We start from the raw sequence: 19,621 nt of genomic DNA, 5'->3' as shown, positions 1-19,621 counted from the left end.
AGGCAAAGTCCCTGGCTGTGTGGTGTGGGTTTTCAAGGCAATGTCACTTGGGAGGGGCAGGGAAGGACAGTGTGGCGTTTTCTTCTCATCCTCCAGCTAAAGCTTAAATGCCACTTCTGCTGAAAGCACCCCTTGGCCTCACCCCATGGTTCTCAACCAGGGACTGTCACTCAGGAGGTACGTGGCCAAGTCTGGAGACCTTTCTGATGGTCACAGCTGCACGGTGCTACAGGCATCCCGTGGGTCGGGACCAGGGACACTGTAAACATCCTACGAGTGCCCCCCCCCCCAGCACCACGTACCCACTGCCCAGTGTCGGCATGGCCACAGGGGAGACACCCTGGCCTCTGTGGTTCAAACCAGGTCCTGGCCCCATTCTAGGCTCCCCAAGCCCGGCCTATTCCTTCGTGGCACCTAACGCAGGCCGTAATTACGGCGGTGGCTGACTTCACAAATCTCTGTTGTCCACCCGTCTCACCTGGAACTTAAGTGCAAGACGGCCGGGGTGCCCTATGCCCACTCCAGGCAAGATGCCTGGTATACAGTAGGTGCCCACTATCTGGATGAGTAGGAACCTGTAACAAGGGTTTTTTTCTGTACGGTATTTTGAATGTGCATCTCCAAGTTCTACAGGGCGCACAGCTCACAGTGGGATTTCTGTTCCTTTCAGCTCCAATCAAACTGAGGTTGGTCTAAGCCAATGCTGTTTTCTAGGATCTCCCATGAAATGGTGGATGAGCTTTCTGGAAATTTTTACAATGTGTGTATTGAAAGTTGCACTCATCCCTAATTGCTAAAAAAGAATGCACAGAAACAGACCATCAGTGGACTATCTAATTTATAAAACGTGACCGTTTTTATTGTCATTGTAAAGAGGTGTATCTCAACCAGATTGTAACAAAATTACCACAGCTTATTCCAAAAGAAAATTTTGATACAAGAGATTTTAGAAAATTAAACACATTTGTTTAAAAATTCTATTGTGTAAACCTTAACATAAGAGGGCAGTTAACATAATACTACACGTTTCGGAGCAAATCTGCGGACTGCTAGGCCCCACGTACGTCCAGACGGTGGACTAGACTCTCCATGTGTTGCCATGTCCCCCCCCTCCCTGGCAGAGGGCTCACAGGGACCCGGTCAGCCAAGGGGGACTCTTCCAGGGAGGATGGCCTCCCCGCTGGGACACCAGAGGGCTCCTGCATTCACTGGTCTCCCTCCTCCAGGAAGTCCATATCTGCTAAGGTTAGCAAAGAGTTCTACCAAATGATGATGCCAGCAATGGTGAAGCTAAGGCTGCGGAGGCAAAGGCATTCTTTCCAGGCTGGATGCTAGATAAGAAAACATCCTAGTGAGCTCCACCAGCCCCTCACTCCGGGAAATGCGTGTTCTCCAGGCTCCTTTCAGCGACTCTGGGTACAAGTGTGTGGTCTGCTGTTCTGTATCCTTCTGTGGCCTCAGTCCCAATTTTTGCAAGGGCCTTCCCTACATAGTTTCTACTGAGGGTAGAAAGAGTCTTTCAAGGTGAACGAGTGGGCTCTCCGTATGCAGGTCAGGAAAGCAGGAAGGGGACCCGATCAGGCTCTGAGGAGAAGGGTGCTACCTGGGCATGTCAGCTAGTGGTTTTCCAGTCATGATGGAGAGGTATGCATGTGCCCTAAGAACTGAACCCCTGGACCTCAGAACAGTAGTGCATTCAGCATGTTCTGTGGTGGGGTGCTCCTCAATGCTATAAGCTCAACTGCCCTTTAGAGAAATCAGATTTTGTATTTTCCGGTAAAGAAATGGATTGGGTAGGTTAAGTAAAGCCCATTCACCGTGGTTGTGAGGATTTAGACACACAGGAGAGGCTCCTTGCCCTCCCGGAGAGCTGTCAACCGCAGGTCCGTACACCACAGTGGTTCGTGGCTGAGGGGAAGGTGAGACACACGGGGTTGAGCTGAGCAGGTGCATCTGGGCAGCGGCAGGCTGAGCCCAGAGCCAGTCGGCTGTGAGCACGCCCATGTTCCCCCCCCCCAACTGATCCAGTAGCTGGTTTTATTTTAGAAACCTAATCAAAACCACGTGTTACAGAAACAGGAAACTGAACTTTTTGGCACAGAAACGTTAGATAAAATATACAGTGCTACAATGGTGCGAAATGAGCACAGAAGCCAAACCCAACAGCAAATATTGAATGTTAGCTTTAATGAAACAATGCAAAATATTTAGAAAAATGATGGTTGTACAAGACCTTGCTCCTGAGCAGATGCCTGCCTGCCGGAAGCACCCTCTGCCGCGGCCCGGGCTGGGGACAGAGCCCAGCGTGTGGGGCACGGTCCCGCGCCAACCACAGAGGAGAGAAAGGTCAAGACAATTATTGCCTTTGGGGTTGACATTGGACAGGTGGTGTGCCCCTTCTGGGATGCCTCCACGCCGGTCTGATGTTCCTGGGCAGGTGGGGCCCTGGCAGGGTCACTCTAGGCTGAAAATGGAGCCTGTCCTTTGCCCTCAGTTCTGCACCCAGGCAAGACGGCCCCTCGGGAGTGAGGCGCCTCCCTGGGAACGAGCTCTGGTGCATCCAAAGGTGCCAGGCTGAGGCATGAAGGCTTCTGGAGGAGACTGGTGGGGCGGGTGTCTGCGGGGACAAGGCCTGGCCTCCAAGTGGGGGGGCAGGCCGGTTCCCCCGGTGAAGGTGAGCATGTGGGGGGGGGCATCGAGGCCTAGAAGCCTGCGCCTCAGGCGGGTGAACTTTCCCATGTGGAGCCGAGAGAGCAAGAGAACACTTGGTGCAGCCCGGCCACAGAGACCCTGGTTCGGGGTGCGGGGAAGCAAGCATGGTGGTTTCTGATCAACAGGGCTGGCTGGCAGCTCTCCGTTCCCACTTCCTGACTCGGGGCCCGCAGACGCGATGTGTTATTAGGCTCCCGTGCCGGTTGGCTCTTGGCATGAGCTGCAGCTATCAGTCCGACGAGTGTCAACAGCTTTGATTGCTTGTCGTTTTTAAAGGCACAAGCCACACCCCGCCAATGCTGACAACTTGGAGTGGTCAGCCAAGAACTCGGGAGGTACCCAGCTGTGGAGCAGAGCCCAGCGCGTAACTACCTCCTGTCCACAGACCCCCGCCCCTCGCCCTCCCTCTCTGTTCCTGTCTCAACGACTCAACGGGGTGATCCCTTTGTAACCAGAGCCCTTGGGTGTACCTGGGTAGTGGTGCTAAAGGTGACCATCATGGGAGAGAATGCCCTCTCCCAGGTGGGCCCCGCCGCCTTCCTCGGGTGCCAACTTTGGAGGCGTCAAAGGATCTTACTGGATCTAGGAGATAGGAGCAACTTCTACTGGTTCTTTTCCATTGCACTGTGTTTATCTTTGATGGGTCACGAGGCCGAGCGGGTGTCGTGCAGGGCAAGGGCCAGCCAGCCCTCTGATTTGGATTCAACCAAAGGGCAGCAGACGACATGGACATGGGGAGAAGGTGGCATTTTGTGCATCGGGTCTCAGTCTGCACCTGGCTGGGCCTGGGTCTGTGGTTCTTTCTCTAGGAACTGGAGGCCCACTGCTTCTCTGCATCCCAGCACGCCGGGGAGCAGGGCGGGGATCTGGAGCAGCGGTGGAAGTAACCACCGCCTAATGTGCTGTGACTCCAGAGTTAAGGCTTTGAGGAGTGGCTGTCATGTGTATGTCACACGCGGATCTGAGCTGAAATGAGGGGAGGTGGTCCGTATGCTGACAATGGTTCTAGGGTTTCTGCTCCATCACGAAAAGAGGGTGCATGTAGTCAGCAGCCTGGACGGGCTGTGTGTGGTCCCAGGAACAAGCTTTTCCATCTGTGTTTCAGGAAAGCAGGGCAAGTTTTCCATGAATAATTAAGCTTTAAAAAATAGAGTTTCTTCTTTTGTAAATACAGGCGGAGTTTGTAATTGTTTCTCAAGGCTTAGCATCTGTCCATCGTAGTTCTGGGCACTTTTTTTTTTTTTCTTAACCTCTGCAGAATGTCAAAGGAGGTTCCTGGTGGGGATTTTGGAGAAGGTGAGGTCAGACTCACACTCAGACATGTCTTAGGCCCGGTGCCCAAACAGGCTGCGGGAGGCTCCACTCCGTATCTGCTGCCAACCCTGCTTCCCAGACTGAGGGGGAGCAGGAACCCGCCCTGGGGAGGCAGGCCTGGGGCAGCTCATCTTCACCTGGTTCCCGCCTGCCAATGGGGCCTGCTCGGAGATTGGGGTGGGGGGGGCAGAGGGACACACACTGAGAGCACGGTGGGGGGCAGAGGGTACAGCGTGAACATGTCTTTAGGGAATGACCATGATCTGGTGCGAGTACACACTGTCCGAGTTCCCAGGGAGCCCCAAGTTCGGAGTTCTGCAGGGCTCCGGAGTGTGGTCTGCAAGCCTGAGGGCCTGTGGCCTCCTCCATTGTAGTTCCCAGAACAGAGTCTCTCTCACGACCTTGAGGCCTCTTGGCTTGTAAGGTCAAGGCCCCAGAATTCTGGACAGCCCAGGGCCCACCAAGCCTCACAAGGTGCATGTGGGCCCAGGCGGCCTCTGGTTTCCTGCAGGGGCTAGTACTTCCAGAAGCCAACCTCAGAAGGTTAGGGGAAGTGCTCTATGCACCCCAGTTTAGGGTCCTTAGTAGCTCCTTCACAAGGAGGCCACTAGCATGTCTTCCTCGAGGAGGCCACGTGAGCTACCGCTGGCCACGGATTCTACAACCAGAGGGTTTTAGGACCCCTGGTAGAGAGTAAAAGGGGAAAGAACATGACCTCCCCCCCCAACCCCACGTGGCCATAGGTTACAGCAGGCAGTTATGAAAAAAGAAAAAAAAAAAAAACCCAGGGTAACAGTCATTCTAATTCCCATGTGGAAAAGAGTCAAGAGGTGGTCTCTGACCCACCTCAGAGTTGTGCATCTCCACCACGGGGCTCTGCGCTCCCCCTGGTGCCCACCCTCCTGCCGGCCCCTGGGCTGGAGGGAGAGGAACGGGCAGGCCCTGGGAGGGCGCCCGTGTGTCCGGCGAGCAGCCGCCTTGCCCTCTGAGACTGCCCAGTTTAATCAGTGTCATGGGACTGGGGGGGAAGGTGTGCTCTCGGGGCTTCACCAGGTGACGGGGGGCTCACTCCAGGGTGGAAGGGGCCGGCTGCTGGGGCCAGGTCAGATGCGGAGTGGCTGGGTGGAGGCAGCTGGTGCAGCACATAGGGCCCAAGTCTGGGATTCGGTGGAGGTCAGAGGTCGCCGCTCTGGGGCTCCACGTTGCGGGTCTCTCTGGGGTGACCTCGGGACAGCTTGGGGAAGCGGGAAGCCACTTTGGGCCGGGTGTTCTTGGTCAGCGGTTCTCCAGGAGGGGTGACGTCACTGTAGGATAGAGCAGGGAAGAATCCGATTAAGTCAGGGCATCCAGCAGGGTGTGAGAAGGGCAGGAGTGGTCTCAGAGGGGACAGATGCTCCCCAGCTCCGACAGGCGAGCGCAAGGGGGGCCAGGGCTTTCTTCCCCATTGTCACTGATCCGTGCCCTTGCTGGAGGATCAAAGAAAACGCTTTGGAGAACATTGCATTTAAGGTCAAAAGAGGTGTAGCAAAGTGAATTGTGCAAGACTGTTGAATCTCAGATCTGTACCTCTGAAACAAATAATGCAATATATGTTAAGAAAGAAAAAAGAAGAAGAAGAATGTAGCAGGAGGGGAATAATGAAGGGGGGGAAATCGGAGGGGGAGAAGAACCATGAGAGACGATGGACTCTGAAAAACAAACTGAGGGTTCTAGAGGGGAGGGGGTTGGGAGGATGGGTTAGCCTGGTGATGGGTATTGAGGAGGGCACGTTCTGCATGGAGCACTGGGTGTTATGCACAAACAATGAATCATGGAACACTATATCTAAAACTAATGATGTAATGTATGGGGATTAACATAACAATAAAAAAAACTGTAAAAAAAAAAAAAAGAGGTGTAGCAAAAAGGGGGGGGCCTTCTTGTGGAATTCATCCTAAAAGAATAACCAGGATGTAGGCCACCGTCTAATTAGAAGGACGTTCCCATGCAAAAGAGTCAAAAATAGCACAACCACTCAGCAGTCCAACGGAGGGGATGACCCACCTGGGTTTTAAATGGCCTGCGCCCCGGGACAGTGGGAGCGCTACGGGCCGCGCTGGAGGGGGCACTGAGCGCCCAGGGAGGACGGACGAGGAGAACCCGAGATAAAATAGGGTGTGGGCCCCTGCCAGGCGTTCGGGAAAACCTGCGGGAGAAGGCAGTTTGTCCCTTCCTTCCATGCCATTCTTGAGCACCCATGTGGGCCAAGCCCTGTTGGAGCCCCTGCAGATACAGCCACGAGCAAAACCGCTTCTCCCAGGCCTGGTGGAGACTCGCCGGCCACCGGGGAGATGAGGTTACCGGTGGGACACGTGATGAAGGCAGCCAGAGCGTCCCTGGGCAGAAGGTGCCCAAGAGTGCTGGTGGGTCAGGTCAGGAGGCCCTCGGTGCAGGAGGACAGGAGGGAGGCCTGTCAGGTGGTCCTGGCTGGGGGTGGGGGGGCCGGTAGTCATCCATGGTCCAGCTGCCATCTAAAGTGACCCCTGCCTGCCCTGGGGAGAAGGGCCTGGAGGGGTCTGGGCTGTGAACGCACAGTTGGTGAACTCTGCCTTATTTCCTACAGTTCTTGTAACCAATGACCCCACACTTAGTGGCCTGAATGCCAAACGTACCGTCTTGCAGTTGTGGGGGACCTTAAGTCCAAAATGGGTCTTATGGAGCTAAAGTCAGAATGTTGGCAGACCTGGTTCCTTCTGGAGGCTCCAGGGGAGAATGTTTCCCTGCTTTTCCCCGTTTCTGGCCACCTGCATTCCTCTCCCTCGTACCAGGACCTTCGTGATCACACGGGGCCCACCTGGGCCATCTGCCTTTTTCGAGATCCTTAACCACACCGGCCACACCCCCTGCGCCAGGTCAGGGGACACAGAGGGTCCGGGGACTGGGGCATGGACATTCTTAGCATTATTCTGTGCGGCACAGAGATTGGAACAGTGGAATCAACAAGATTTGGTATTTGAACAACAATGGGCTCTAGAGCTGGCAGAAAATGCGAGTAAGAAATGGTAACTTCTACAAACAATATCTCACTGGGACAAAACGTGTCTAAAACACCAAGCTGAGGTGAACCTCATTCTCGCGTCTCGAGTGTCCCTGCGCCACTGACCTTCCAAACGTGCGGCCCCCAGACTGTGCCAGCAAAGACAGCCCCTCTGTCGATGAGCACTGAGGCTCAGCAGTACCCCGGCCACCTAGGGAGTAAGTGGCAGATCCAGAATCGTCCAAGCCCCTCTAGACGAGTTAGGGAATGAGCCACATTAAAAAAGAAATTGCCCCTGCCTCCCGGGGTCCCCGTGGGACAGCCCACTTCCTTCTCGCATCTCAGCAGTGGTTCTGCTGACAGGGGTCGGATCTTTCCGCCTTTGCAGGGACACGGCCGGCCATCGTGCTCAGCGAGATGCCCCTTGTGCTGAGTTCAAGACAGCATCTCACTAACAAAATGAGAAACTCCTCTAGTGACGATCTCCTCCTCCCGAAGTCCGGCTGTGCTTCGCGTCCTGTTCCCGGAGAAGCGAGCGGTACCGTCCAGCCGAGAGCAAGTGGGAGCTGCTCCTCGTTCCCACCGTCCGTCCAGGTGCTTAGCCGCATGGTCCTCCTTCAGAAGGACACCTGGCCGTAGGCTACTGTTTCTTCTCTCGAAACTACCCAAGGTACCAAAAGCCTCTTTACCCTGAAGGCCCCTTACAGGATGGGCAGAAGATGCTGGAAGGCCTCACCCTCACACTATGCAGGAGGTCTTGGATATAAATGTCACTGGAAAGCACCCCCTCCCTTCACTAGTCAGGATCCAGAGTGACCCCAACTCGGAGGCTGTCGCCCTCACTGGGCATGACGTGCCAGGTGGGCGTGGGTCCCGCCAGAGCCTGTCAGGCCCCGGGAGGGAGAGTTACAAGCCAGTCGGGACAGTTTGTTTTTCCACAGGTGGCAGCTGTGGAGGTGGAGGCGGCCTCGCCCTGAGCCAGAGCCCAGTCCTGCCACCCAGGGGCTGGGCGCCTTGCTCATCGGGCGCAGGGAAAGGCCGAGTGCGCGGCCCTCAGCACGCTGCGGGGAGGAAAGGGGCCTGAACCCCACGTAAGGCCACCCGCTGGCTGCCTTTCTTCAGGCAAGTGCCTGGTTCTCCTTGAGCCCTGGCTTCCAAGACAGAAGGAAGATGGGGCTGTTTTGAGAGTTCAAGGGAGAGTCAGCCCCTCAGACTACGTGAGCTCTGTTGTCTGATACCGTGCTGGGCAGACGGGGGCCCACAGCCTCACTGGGGATGGGCAGCACAGACCCCGGGACAGACTGTTAGAGAGGAGCTTGGTAGTTGCCCTGACGGGGTAAACACAGGGTGTTCCGAGCAGGGCGCGAGACGTGCTCATCACGGTGGTTACAGGGCTTCCTGGAGGAGGAAGAGCGGAGAAGGATGAGCAGGACAGAGTTGTGTGGTTCACCGTGGCAAGGGCCCTGTGCTGGCCGACCTCGCCGGCTGCTTCACCTTCCCGGAAGGCAGGATTGGCCACACGGGTGGACCGCGATGTCACTGAGCTGATGCTTGGGGACTCTTGAGTGTCACTGCTGGGGCTGGGGGCCTGACCATGAAAGTAGCTGGTACGGGGTAGGGAGAGCTCCATCCTCAAGGCCCCAGCAAGCAGCGACAGTGAGCCTGGCCGCCGTGCTGGGGGAGATGGGCAGAAGCTGTTGCAGTAACTCCCGTAAACCCAGAGCAGTGGGGGCAGCACGGAGGCCCCTGGAGTTGAGCTGGTGGCATAGGGAGAGGGTCAGGGGGAGCAGGGAGCCATAGTAATGACTGGGTGGAGGTTAAAGGCAGCCGGACAAAGAGCTGCCAGCCCTGGGCCTGTGTAAGGCCCCACCCCAAGGAACTCTATGGGTTTTTTAGGTCAAGAACTATCCAACAGTTTCCTGTACCCATTGGCCATTTGCGTGTCGTCTCTGGAGAAATGCCTACTCCAGTCCTTAGATGGCTCTTTAATTGGGGAACTGCACATCCAAACCACAGGGAGCTCTCACCTCATACCTGTCAGGATGGTGATTCTCATAAAGCCACCACGTTTTGGGAAGGAAGTTGGAGCTTGGAAGCCTTGTACACCGTCGGTGGGGATGCAAGATGGTACAGCTGCTAAGGGAAACCACGTGGAGCTTCCGCAAACGATGACAAAGAGAACTACTGTATGATCCAGCAATCCCAGCTCTGGGCATTCCCCCCAAAGAATGGAAATCAGGATCCTGAAAAGGTATCTGCACCCCCATGTTCACTGCAGCATTATTCACAACAGTGAGGCCACGGAAACCAGCTAAGAGTCCGGGGACAGACGGATGGATACAGACAATGTGGTGTGTACCTATAATGGAATCTTATTCAGCCTTCCAGGAAATTCTGAGCTAAGCAACCCCATGGATGAACCTGGAGGAGATTATGCTAAGTGAGCTCAGTCCGCAGAAGCTGTAAGTCTGTGGGATTCCACCTGCATGTGGTGTCTAAAATAGTCCAACTCCTAGAATCCAGAGTGGAACTCTGGTCATTAGAGTGGGGAGTTACGAATCAAGCAGCACAAAGCTTCAGTTACTCTGAAATCCTTTCTAGAGCCCTGCTGTACAACACTGTCCCTGTCGTCACCGAGAACGTAATACCCGCCCAGAAGGTAGCGGGTAGATGTCATGTTCTCACACCGTATGGTTTTTTGTGTGTCTAATACTGGCAAGTGAATCGTAGCAGAAGGCGTGAGCCTGTGGGTACGTGTCACTGGGAGGACAGAGCGGGTGGCGAGCTGGGAGCAGGGGCTGAGCCTGCTCTGAGCGGGCAGAGGTCACTGGCACCCCGGGGCTGGGCACAGGCCGTTCCAGGGAGGCGGGGACAGGTGTTCGCAAGGCCAGCCTGACATCAGGGAGATTTTCCTTAACTGAGGCTCCCTCGAGCCCCTACTGTAGCCACTGCCTCTGTTGCAGTCCCAGCTCTGTGTCCTCAGAAGGCAGTTCTCTCTGTCCTGGTGAGCCGGCGACCGTTTGCTCCCTGGCCCCGGCGATAGAGGGCGGGCCCCCGAGAAGCCAGCCGTCACTGCTCCGGCATGGCTGTGTTGTCTGATAAAGTGGGGGCCCGGGGGCTCGCGGGAGGGGGACTAAAGAGCAAGGTGGACCTACCTTCTTGATCCTCCCGCCTCCGTCCTGAGGTCGGGGCCGATCTGCCCCCTTCCCCAGACGAGAAAGGCCCCGCCTCCACCCTAAGCAGGGATTTCCTCCATAAACCATGTGAAGCACTGGACAGGACTTCATTTTTGGAGTCCGAAAACCAGGGTTCATTCTGTTAGACACTAGAGAACCCTAGAGGAAGGTATGTTACCTTCCCCTGACTCAGTTTTCTGATCTGTGAAATGGGGATGCTACGGGTCTTTCCTACCGTGCGTGAACCATTCAACACCTATTGATTGAGTCTGCTGCCCTTTGAGGTGGAGGTGGCGCGCTCAGGGCCCCAGACAATGGAGCTAAGAGTGCAAGAGCATGGGTGAAGTCCGGCAACCAAAAGCTTCGGCACTTTGGCAGCAAGGAACTGGGTAGAGGCTTTTACAAAGATTTTGCAAAAAGACCAAACTATAGTAACTTCAACCCCTGCCATCCTCCACTCCCTCCCTCTGTCCAACCTGGCGGAGGGGGGAGGGACCCTCCTCTGCAGTGACCCTCCTTCTGTTTTTGGAAAAGACCCGTGTGTTGAGTGGCAGACCGTAAGCTGCCTAGTCTCGACCCAGCGGAGGGCAGTCTCGACCCAGCGGAGGGCGGTCTCGTGTGCCGGCAGGCGCCCCGAGGACAGGTAGGGGGCAAGGACATGCACACGCTACTTGAACTGCCGGCCCAGCCTTCAGAGGTCAGGGAACCAGGGCCAAAGACTGCGGCCACTGTAGAGGGAAGACCAAACCTCTGAGAGATCATCATGGTCTCTCTCAGCCAGGGCCAGACCCTTGTGGGCTTCCGGGGCAGTGAAGACAAGACTTGGTTTCGACCCTGAGGTTGCTCAGACTGGGGCAGTGGGGGTGTAGTAAGTAACCAAAGAAAAGCCGTCCACCATGCCTGGGGGGAGGGAAGCTGGGGAGGGTCCTGGGGGCAGGGCCTGAGGCAAGCCCTGGGGCAGGAGTGAGGCCCCATGGGAGACAGGAGGAAGGGAGGGGCTTTCGGGCAAGAAGAACAGTGAGGGGCTCCAGGAAGAGGATGGGCTGCAGGCCCCAAGCTGTCCATAGACGCAGGGTGGCACGTGGATGTGTGCGGCAAAGGAAGGCTACAAGGTGATCTAGATCCATGCGGTCCTGGAGTTGTACTAACCTGCTTTCTGCAGGGATAGACCCGGGGGTGAGTGAAGACTTGGCAATGAAACCACCTCTTCTGGGCTGCGGCAGTGCTGTCCCCGTCACTAGGCTGTACTGGATCTACTCCATTGATGGATAACGTACACCAACTGATAACCTCTACTAAGGACAGAACACGTGAACATGATCCAACTTCCCTCTCGGTGCTCTCATCAACATGAATAGCCCTGAAGAGGAACGTGCTGAGGATGAGATTTTCTTCGCTCCAACACAGGCTGCAGCCCCCAGCCAGGACTCAGGCTCCAGACTCAGGGACCGTGCAGCTCCTCTCGGACCCAGGCTCAGTGGGGAAGGGGGAGGCCACCTTCGGGGTAGGATTCTGGGAGTCCCAGCATTGTTATCATAGGCAGGAACGGTCACTGAGGCCCAGAGTCGCCATGCCCAGAGCTGTCATGTTTCCCAGATTCCATCTTCATCACCATTTATACCTTCCCCATTTCCTCCTATCCGCATAGCTCCCCTATAAAACTCAAGATTTTTCTTTACCTCTATTTATAGGTTACTTTGGCTGATGAGAAAATACCCATAAAAATGGATTCAAGGCATCTTAAAACATTCTTTAAAAGTTTCCCCGTGTTACCAGAGGTTCGTTGGCCACCCCCACATACTACGTGAAGGTGGTCTTCTTCAAAATGCATGTTCTTGGCACGTCAGATAAATCTGAAAGGCATTATACTACGTGAAAGGAGCCGGGCTAGGGCACCTGGGTGGCCCCGTGGGCTGAGCAGCTGCCTGCGGCACGGGTCCTGGGATGGAGCCCGGCATCGGGCTCCCTGCTCAGTGGGGAGTCTGCTTCTCCCTCTGCCCTCCCCTACCCCCAACTCCTGCTCGCTCGCACTCTCTCAAATGTTTTTTTTTAAGGTTTTGTCAGAGACAGAGTGCGCACAAGCAGGGGGACTGGTGGGCAGAAGCAGAGGGAGAAGCAGGCTCCCCGCTGAGCAGGCAGCCCGATGTGGGGCTCGATCCCAGGACCCTGGGATCATGACCTGAGCCGAAGGTCTGCAGACGCTTAACTGAGCCACCCAGGTATCCTTAAATTAAACCCCCCCCCCAAAAAAAAGGGCAGCCAGGCTCAAAAGCTATATCCTGATTTCATTCATAGGACATTTTGGAAAAGGCAAAACTATAGGGACAGATCTCAGGGTGCCAGGGGTTGACTACAGCATGCTCTAGGGGATGCTGGGGGGTGAAGGGGCTGCTATTCTGTATCTTGATGATGGTGGTAGTTCTTGAATTCCATGCTTTTGTCAAAACTCCTAGAACCATATAAGAGAAAGGGCAAGTTTTACCACATACAACTTATACCTCCATCTCACTAAGCCTGGCTGAGAAAGGCAGTCTTTTTAGGTCTACTTCAGCATGAAGGGGCATCTCTGTTCTGAGTTTCGTAGGAGACTGTGACCTTGTCCCCTTATCTGGGTAGAAAGAGCAGGGGTTCTGGGGACAGAAATCTTAGATTCTATCATTTACCAGCCGGGGTACCTGGACAGGTCACTGATGCGCTGGGGCCTCCCAGTCCTCCCCTGTAAGATGGATCATAGTAAAAAGACAACTGAATTAAATGAGCCAAGCATCTGAACAGACCTTTCTCTGAGGACAATATACAAACGACCAATCAGCGGTGAAAAGACGCTCAACATCATCAGCCATCGGGAAGCGCACATCGAAGCCACAGTGAAGGCTCTCTTCGCACCCCCTGGGATGGCCACTGTCCAGCAGAGCAAATGTTGGGGATGATGTGCAGAGAGCAGAACCGCACCACCCTGCCGGTGGGAATGGTGCACGGGTTTGAAAGGCAGGCAGCTCCTCCAATGATTAAACAGTTGCCGTAACACCCGACAGCTCTAGATACACAGCTGGGAGAAACGAAAATGCGTCCCACACAGGAACTTGGATGCTGAAAGCAGCATTAGTTCTAATGGCCCAAAAGCATGGACACCGCCCGTGTCCATCAGGAGAGTAGACGAGGTGCTCTGTCCGTACAGTGGAGGAGGGGGACTCGGCTGTGGGCGTGCTGAGGCTCTGGGACGAGTCCCGGGGTGGGGGGCAGCACGCACCCCTGCGCCACATCACAGTCCGCGGACTACAAGGGGGTCAAGGCAGGTCAGAAGCAGCAAATGCAAGGAGAGGACTCTCCCTTCCCTTAAAAGTAGACCATCTAAAACTTCCACGGGAAAGCGGTCCTTTCTACGTCGGAAGTAAAGTAAGTCTTCTTGAGGGGAAGTGGGGGCCAAGAGCGTTCTGTACAATCAGATCTTGTGAAAATAATTCTCCTCTTCCTAGCGCCCCCCCGCCCCCCATAACTTCACTTTTCCACACTTGCCTTTGGTTCCCCCTTACGTAGAAGCAGGTAGGTCTTGGCAGTTGGGGGGTCTTGTCTTCCTTATCACTCCCGTGTCACGGAGCACCTGTGACTCTGTGCTCTGCCCCGTTCCTTGGGCATACGCAGATTTCACTCCCAGGCCAGCCGGAAGCCCTCAGAGAGGGGGAGATGTTGCCAGCGCCCCCCCCCCTCCGCCATGCCCTGGCGCGGGTAAGCCCTGCAAGCCCTGTGCTGGCTGAAACATGCCAGGCTCACGGGTCCGCATACTCCGTGATTCCGTTCGTGGCAAACTCCGGAATAGGGTCATCTGGAGAAATGGGAAGTGTGTGGTTGCTTGGGGCAGGGGAAACACGGGGGTCCTTTCTGTCGTGATGAAAATCTAAAGCGAGGTGGTGGCTGTATGTATCTCTGGACTCAAAGCTACTGATCTGGGCGCGCTCTCCGTGGGCGAACTGTATGGCATGTGCACTGTGTCATAAGGAGGCTATTTGAAGAAGTGGCCCAAGCTGAAAAAACAAAGAGGAGGGACGGTGCAGATCTTCCCTGGCAGGTCCCTGTGACATAGCGTGGCACCATGCTGGGTGCCTGGTAGCTTCCTTCCCCCGCTGCTGAACTTGGCTTTGGTCCCCTTCCGCATGGCAACTACCTCCTCTGAGAAAACAGTTCCCGCGCTCTAACAGAGTCCTGTCCTTCGGGTCCTGTTAAAGCCATCTCGGCATCCACATGGGGATGGTCTCAGGCTTTGAACCAGGGGATAGGAAGTGAGGGACAGATGGATGCAGGGGCCTCCTTCCCCCAGGCCACGAGATGCAGACTTCCTGGGCTCTAGGCACTCCCGGTCTTGGAGACGGGAGCGCTGTGGGGGAACGTCCCTTCCCCATGCCCGACACTGGGCATCTGGTTCTCAGCTGGAACCTGGCCTGGGCCCTCAGCTGGAAGGCGGTGGGAGAAGCCGCCTCCTGAGCATGGCTGCTCACCCAGGACACAGCCCACATGTCCCCCACGGACCTTCTCCTCGAGCTGCCGGGGGGTTCTCTCCCTGACAATTAGCTCGGCGGCCCTTACAGAAACTCGCCCTTGTCCCTCCTGCTACCTACCATCGGGGCGCCAGAGAAATCGGGTCTGTGGAAGCAGCACCTGCCAGGAGCCCCAGGGGTGACTGTTCTTTTTAATAAGCCTCTGGGGTGCACCCCCCTGGCATCCCAGTCCCCAGCACGTGGGTGACATCGATCCGATGGTCTCAGCCACTCAGCAGTGAAAAATGGCCATGGGGAGAGATTTACTTTTCATTTCGCTTGTAAACTGGGTGTAGAGAGCCGGTCAATACTCCATTTGCTGGGAGCCGCCTGCCGTGGCTTGTGGGGGGCTGCGCATGGGTGATGCTGGCGGCCAGGCCAGGCCCCGGCACACGGCTGGGACTGAGCTCTTTCCTACCGAAGCTGTGGCCACTGTCCTCTGAGACCTGGCTCCCTGGGGAGGTCTGTGTGTGCAGGAGTTGGGAGAACTGCGTTCTGCCTCCATGGTGTGCAAACCATGAAGAAGAGCTGCCCTCCCATCTGCGGGGTCGGGGGAGGCCCCGCTCCACCCCCACGGCCAGTGGTGTCAGGGCTGCGAGCCTGTTGGTCCAGGTGTACCAGGCCACAGAGCCTTTGAACTCGCTTGTGGGCACGCTTCAGGGCTCCGGCCCCTACGATGGGGATCCAAAGGACCCGGCTGTACCTGTGCACCAGTCGTCAGCCCCAGTCCTGAAGGTTTCCCTCTGGGGAGACCATCCCTGTGAATTAGGGGAAGGCGGCTTCCATGCACTTCCTCGGTTTCCTGCCCCGTGGTTAGATCTGGAGCCCAAGAACAAAGTTCTGCTCTCACAGATTGACCCACAGATGGTTCTGGTGCTTCTTCAGATCCCCACAGTTCCTAACCCCAAAAGGTCTCTGGTGATTTAATGATTTTCAATATGATCTTTACGCGCTGGCCTCATGAGGGAGGTGCTGTGACGTTCTGTTCTTGGGATGCGGTGGCGGGTGACGCCGGCGCCGGTGTGCAGAGGTGACGGGCGACAGTCATAGGGTGCTTACTGGAGGGCGGGGGGGCCTGAGCACCAATCCTGTATCTGTGTCTGCCTCGCACCCACCTTGTTGCACGCACGGGGTCTAGAACAGAACGTCGAGTGTGGCATGCAGAGGTGCAGGGACTAGTGCAATGTCACGTGTCTCCTAGGTGACAGCAGGACGCAAGCTGGGGCCCATCTGACTAGAGCCAGTTCTTCTCATGCTCTGGGGAGGATGAGGGGCAGAGGACAGGAGATATTTGCAGAGAAAAAGATCTCAAGGGTCTGGGAAGACCGTATGAGGTGGGCTCTGAGGCTGGAAGGGGGGCTGGGTCGTGGACTGCCATGTGAGCCCCCCTGAGGATCAGGGGGAGCCCCGTTAGCATAACCCACTTCGGATGTAGTCTCTAAAGCTTACCACTGGGGCCGGGAGTGACGAGGACAGAGAGGAGCCCCCCAGCCAGGGTGCCCTGTAGGGCTGGTACAGCCCCCAGGAGAAGGATGCTGAGGTCAGAACCAAGATGGGGCAGCAGGAACAGAGGAGGGGTAGGGCTGACAGTACACGGGTGCTGGAGAGCGAGCCTCTGTGCGCACAGTGACCGATCAGAGGGGGTGAAAACAGGTTCCGGTTCTGTCTGGAGATTAGCCTGGGGTGTGGGGGGCAGCTGAGCTGGAGGGGAAGGTACAGCAAGTGCCAGGAGCATAGGGTACCAGAAGTGAAGGCATGTGTGTTGGGGGGTCCCCGTGGTAAGTGACGCTGCTGGAGAAAGGATAACTGCATTAGACCTAGTGTGCGTAGGAGGATGGCTCGAGTCCGTAGAAACACTGTACTGCCTGCTGCAGCCCCCAGAGACATCAGCTTTAATTATTTCATGGCCAGGAACCGTGGAGGGACTTTTTTTTTTATTTTTTAATTTTATTTATTTATTTGACAGAGAGCGAGAGAAAGCACAAGCAGGGGGAGCAGCAGGCAGACGGGGAGGGAGAAGCAGGCTTCCCGCAGAGCAGGGAGCCCGATGCAGGGCTTGATCCCAGGACCCTGGGATCATGACCTGAGCTGAAGGCAGATGCTTAACTGCTGAGCCATCCAGGCGCCCCCATGGATGGGCTTCTGATCATTACAGACCACCTGATGCTGATGGGGTGACACTGGGCACCTGCCTGGGGGCCTCTTCAGGTAGAGCTCATTACCCCAAGTGGGTGTCCCACGGGTTCCTGAGCAGACTGAGACCAACATTCCAGAAGCTTTGCACCCCATCTGCAATGTTGGGACCTCCCCCTGAAAGGCTGCTTCGAAAAAGGGCTGGATGGTTCTCTCTCTCTGCCTCTAATTATCCCCCTACCCCTGGCCAATTCCTATGCTTATGCCAACCGGTGGTACAGACAGGGAGGAGAGGGCTGTGTGCCAGGTGGAGGGCCTAGAAAGTCAGGCCTGGAATGGTGCAGGACTAAGTCCCCTGGCCAATTCCTACTAGAGCCCCCACTCCCTGGATCCTGCCACTGCCCCTTCTCAGTCCCATCTCTCCTCCTTACCGGTAGGACTCTGGGCTCAATGGTAGCCACTGCCCGTCTCCTGGTCTTGAACTTGGCCAACACAGAAACTCTGAATTTCCCTTTCACACCTTTCTTCCTCCTCTGGTCTTCTCAGCTCTCCTAAATGGTACAACTATCTGCCTCCTTGCTCAAAGCCTGACCCACCACCTTGGTCTTTCTTCCTTTGATATTCCGTGTCGAAGGAATGTCAAAGTGCCCCGTGGGCTTTCCATCTGGACACGTGTGCAACACTTGCACTTCCCTCCATGCCAACGGTGACATCCCAGGTCCAGCCACCGTGGCCTCCAGTCTGGACTCCCAACAGATTTCTGAACGGTCTCCCTGAGTTCACGGATTCCTCTGCACCTCGCCTGAAGTCCTCCATTTCCCTCCTCTACAGCTTCTGGCTGCCCTTGGGTCCAGCCCACGCTGCCTCCGGCTCTGCTCAGTTGTCCCTGAGCTGCAGGTCTTGCTCCAAAGTCCCCTCCACTCATGGGCCACCCAGTCACTGTATTTTAGTTTCTTTATGGCAACTGGCACTCCGGCCCCTTCACCACCGTCTGCCCAGCACCTAGAATTACATCTGGCACATAGAATCATTCAGGCAGAACCACAGAGGCTGCCAACGGCAAGTTCATCTGCACTGAGCCTTGTCCTTCTGGTCGGACAAGACTCTGGACACGCCCAGCTTAGCAGAGGTGGCCGTGTGTGACGCCAGAACACGGGCCTTGGAATCATGAGAGCCATGAACGCTCTTGAGGTTTACTTTGAGAAAACAGGAGTAATAATCCATATTCACTTCTCTCCTACAAAGGGGTGATAATAGGACTTTTGAGACTATTAATAAGGTGCCCCCTCTGAAGCATCACCCAGGTTTGTTCTATCCGTAAAAGCTCAGTGGTTTTAACAGGGCGGGTGCAGAGAACAAAAAGCATAGAAAACCCTAAGGGTGGTGTTACAAGCTAGCAGAAACACAGAAGAGAACGAGAGACGGGCGTCCCGCAGCCTGGGAGACAGCAGATCATGGAAGGCCCAGAGTGTCTGAAGGGCTCCTAAGACCCACCAAGAGCGAGCAGACAGTCCAACAGACATGCAGGGAAAGGATACGGTGAGTACTTCATTGGGGGGGGGGGGGCCGGGGATACACCGGTTTGTTAGTCATTCTGCTAATATTTGTTGAAGCCAGGGGAGCTGAGTCACGGCTGGAACCATCCAGCTAAAATAAGCCAGATCAGGACGCTCCTTGGCTCCAAACTCTCTCATCATCCACCCCCCCCATGAGTGAAACCCTTACGATACCCTGCACAACCACCCCTGATGCGGTCCTGCCTTCTCTCCTGCTACCCTCCCTTTCCTCCAGCCTTCAGGCTCCTCAGCGGGCACTGGGCACACTCCTGGCCCGGTGCCTCTGGGGTTACTGGTACCCAAAGACAGAAAGGCCACCTGGCCTTCTCCCCTTTCTGTCCTCTCGTTCGGGTCTCGGTGCGGCCTCCCCTGCACGAGCCCTCGGCATGAGCTGCTGCCGTCAGTCTGGTTCACAGATGCAAAGCCGGCACGTCGGGGGCGCAGAACAGGCGCTCCGTAAAGATGTGTGGAATGAGCGAGTCCGCGGGGCATCCGGCACAGCCCCAGATCATTCTCAGGCAGCAGAAAAACGCAAGCTGGCAAAAGATGCTGTTGCCAAGCACTGGGATGGTGATCCTAGGTGGTTGCTGGACGTACAAACAGGGGACACCTTTTAGGAAAACCGAGGGAGCTGTGTGCGAAGGTGCACACGTATCCTACGCGAATCCTGACTCCAGAACTCCACTTCCAGGGGTCCCTTCGACACACATAGGGGAGCATTTTCACAAAGATGTGTGTGAGGATATTCAGTGCAGCCTGGCTTCTGATCGGGAAGCCTGCAGAGTACCTGCTTGTAGGTTGGGACACTCATTAAATCCACAATGGCATATTCGCCATAAGCACCACTGCCTGCCATCACGGAGGATGACACCGTGTGCACGCACCTCCGCCAAATACAATTATGTGAGAACAACAGGTTACAGAAGATAGTGTAGGATCCGAACGTTATTAAAAACAAAACCTCAAATGAGAAAACAGCACATGCACGTAAACGCAGAGATCAGCAGGAGACACAGGGCAATGCGTTTGTTCTGTATATTGACACTGATTAAATGTTTGTAACTAGGACTTACACGTTACTCATTTAATAAAACAAAAGGTTGCGTGAAGGAGCCCCTACACTGCTGCTTTGAGGCCCCCGAGGTGCAGTCTCCCTGGTCCCTCTCTGTGGTACGGTGACAG

At 55.7% G+C, this 19,621-nt stretch overlaps 1 protein-coding gene across 1 annotated transcript in view; it reads right to left on the bottom strand.

The window, feature by feature from the left end:
- Positions 1 to 293: 293 nt before the first annotated feature.
- The window catches only part of SNX29 (sorting nexin 29), a 510,558-nt gene continuing 491,230 nt past the window's right edge, over positions 294 to 19,621 (bottom strand). The window contains exon 21 of the mRNA XM_032392169.1: positions 294 to 5,330. Coding sequence (XP_032248060.1) covers positions 5,201 to 5,330 — 130 coding nt within the window. The 3' untranslated portion in view covers positions 294 to 5,200. The remainder of the gene's footprint in view (positions 5,331 to 19,621) is intronic.

This window comes from Phoca vitulina, unplaced genomic scaffold (genome assembly GCF_004348235.1).
Source record: "Phoca vitulina isolate PV1807 unplaced genomic scaffold, GSC_HSeal_1.0 scaffold66, whole genome shotgun sequence".
Taxonomy (NCBI): Eukaryota; Metazoa; Chordata; class Mammalia; order Carnivora; family Phocidae; genus Phoca; species Phoca vitulina.
The sequence above is the reverse complement of the archived record's forward strand: the minus strand, read 5'-3'. Positions and strand labels throughout refer to the sequence as shown.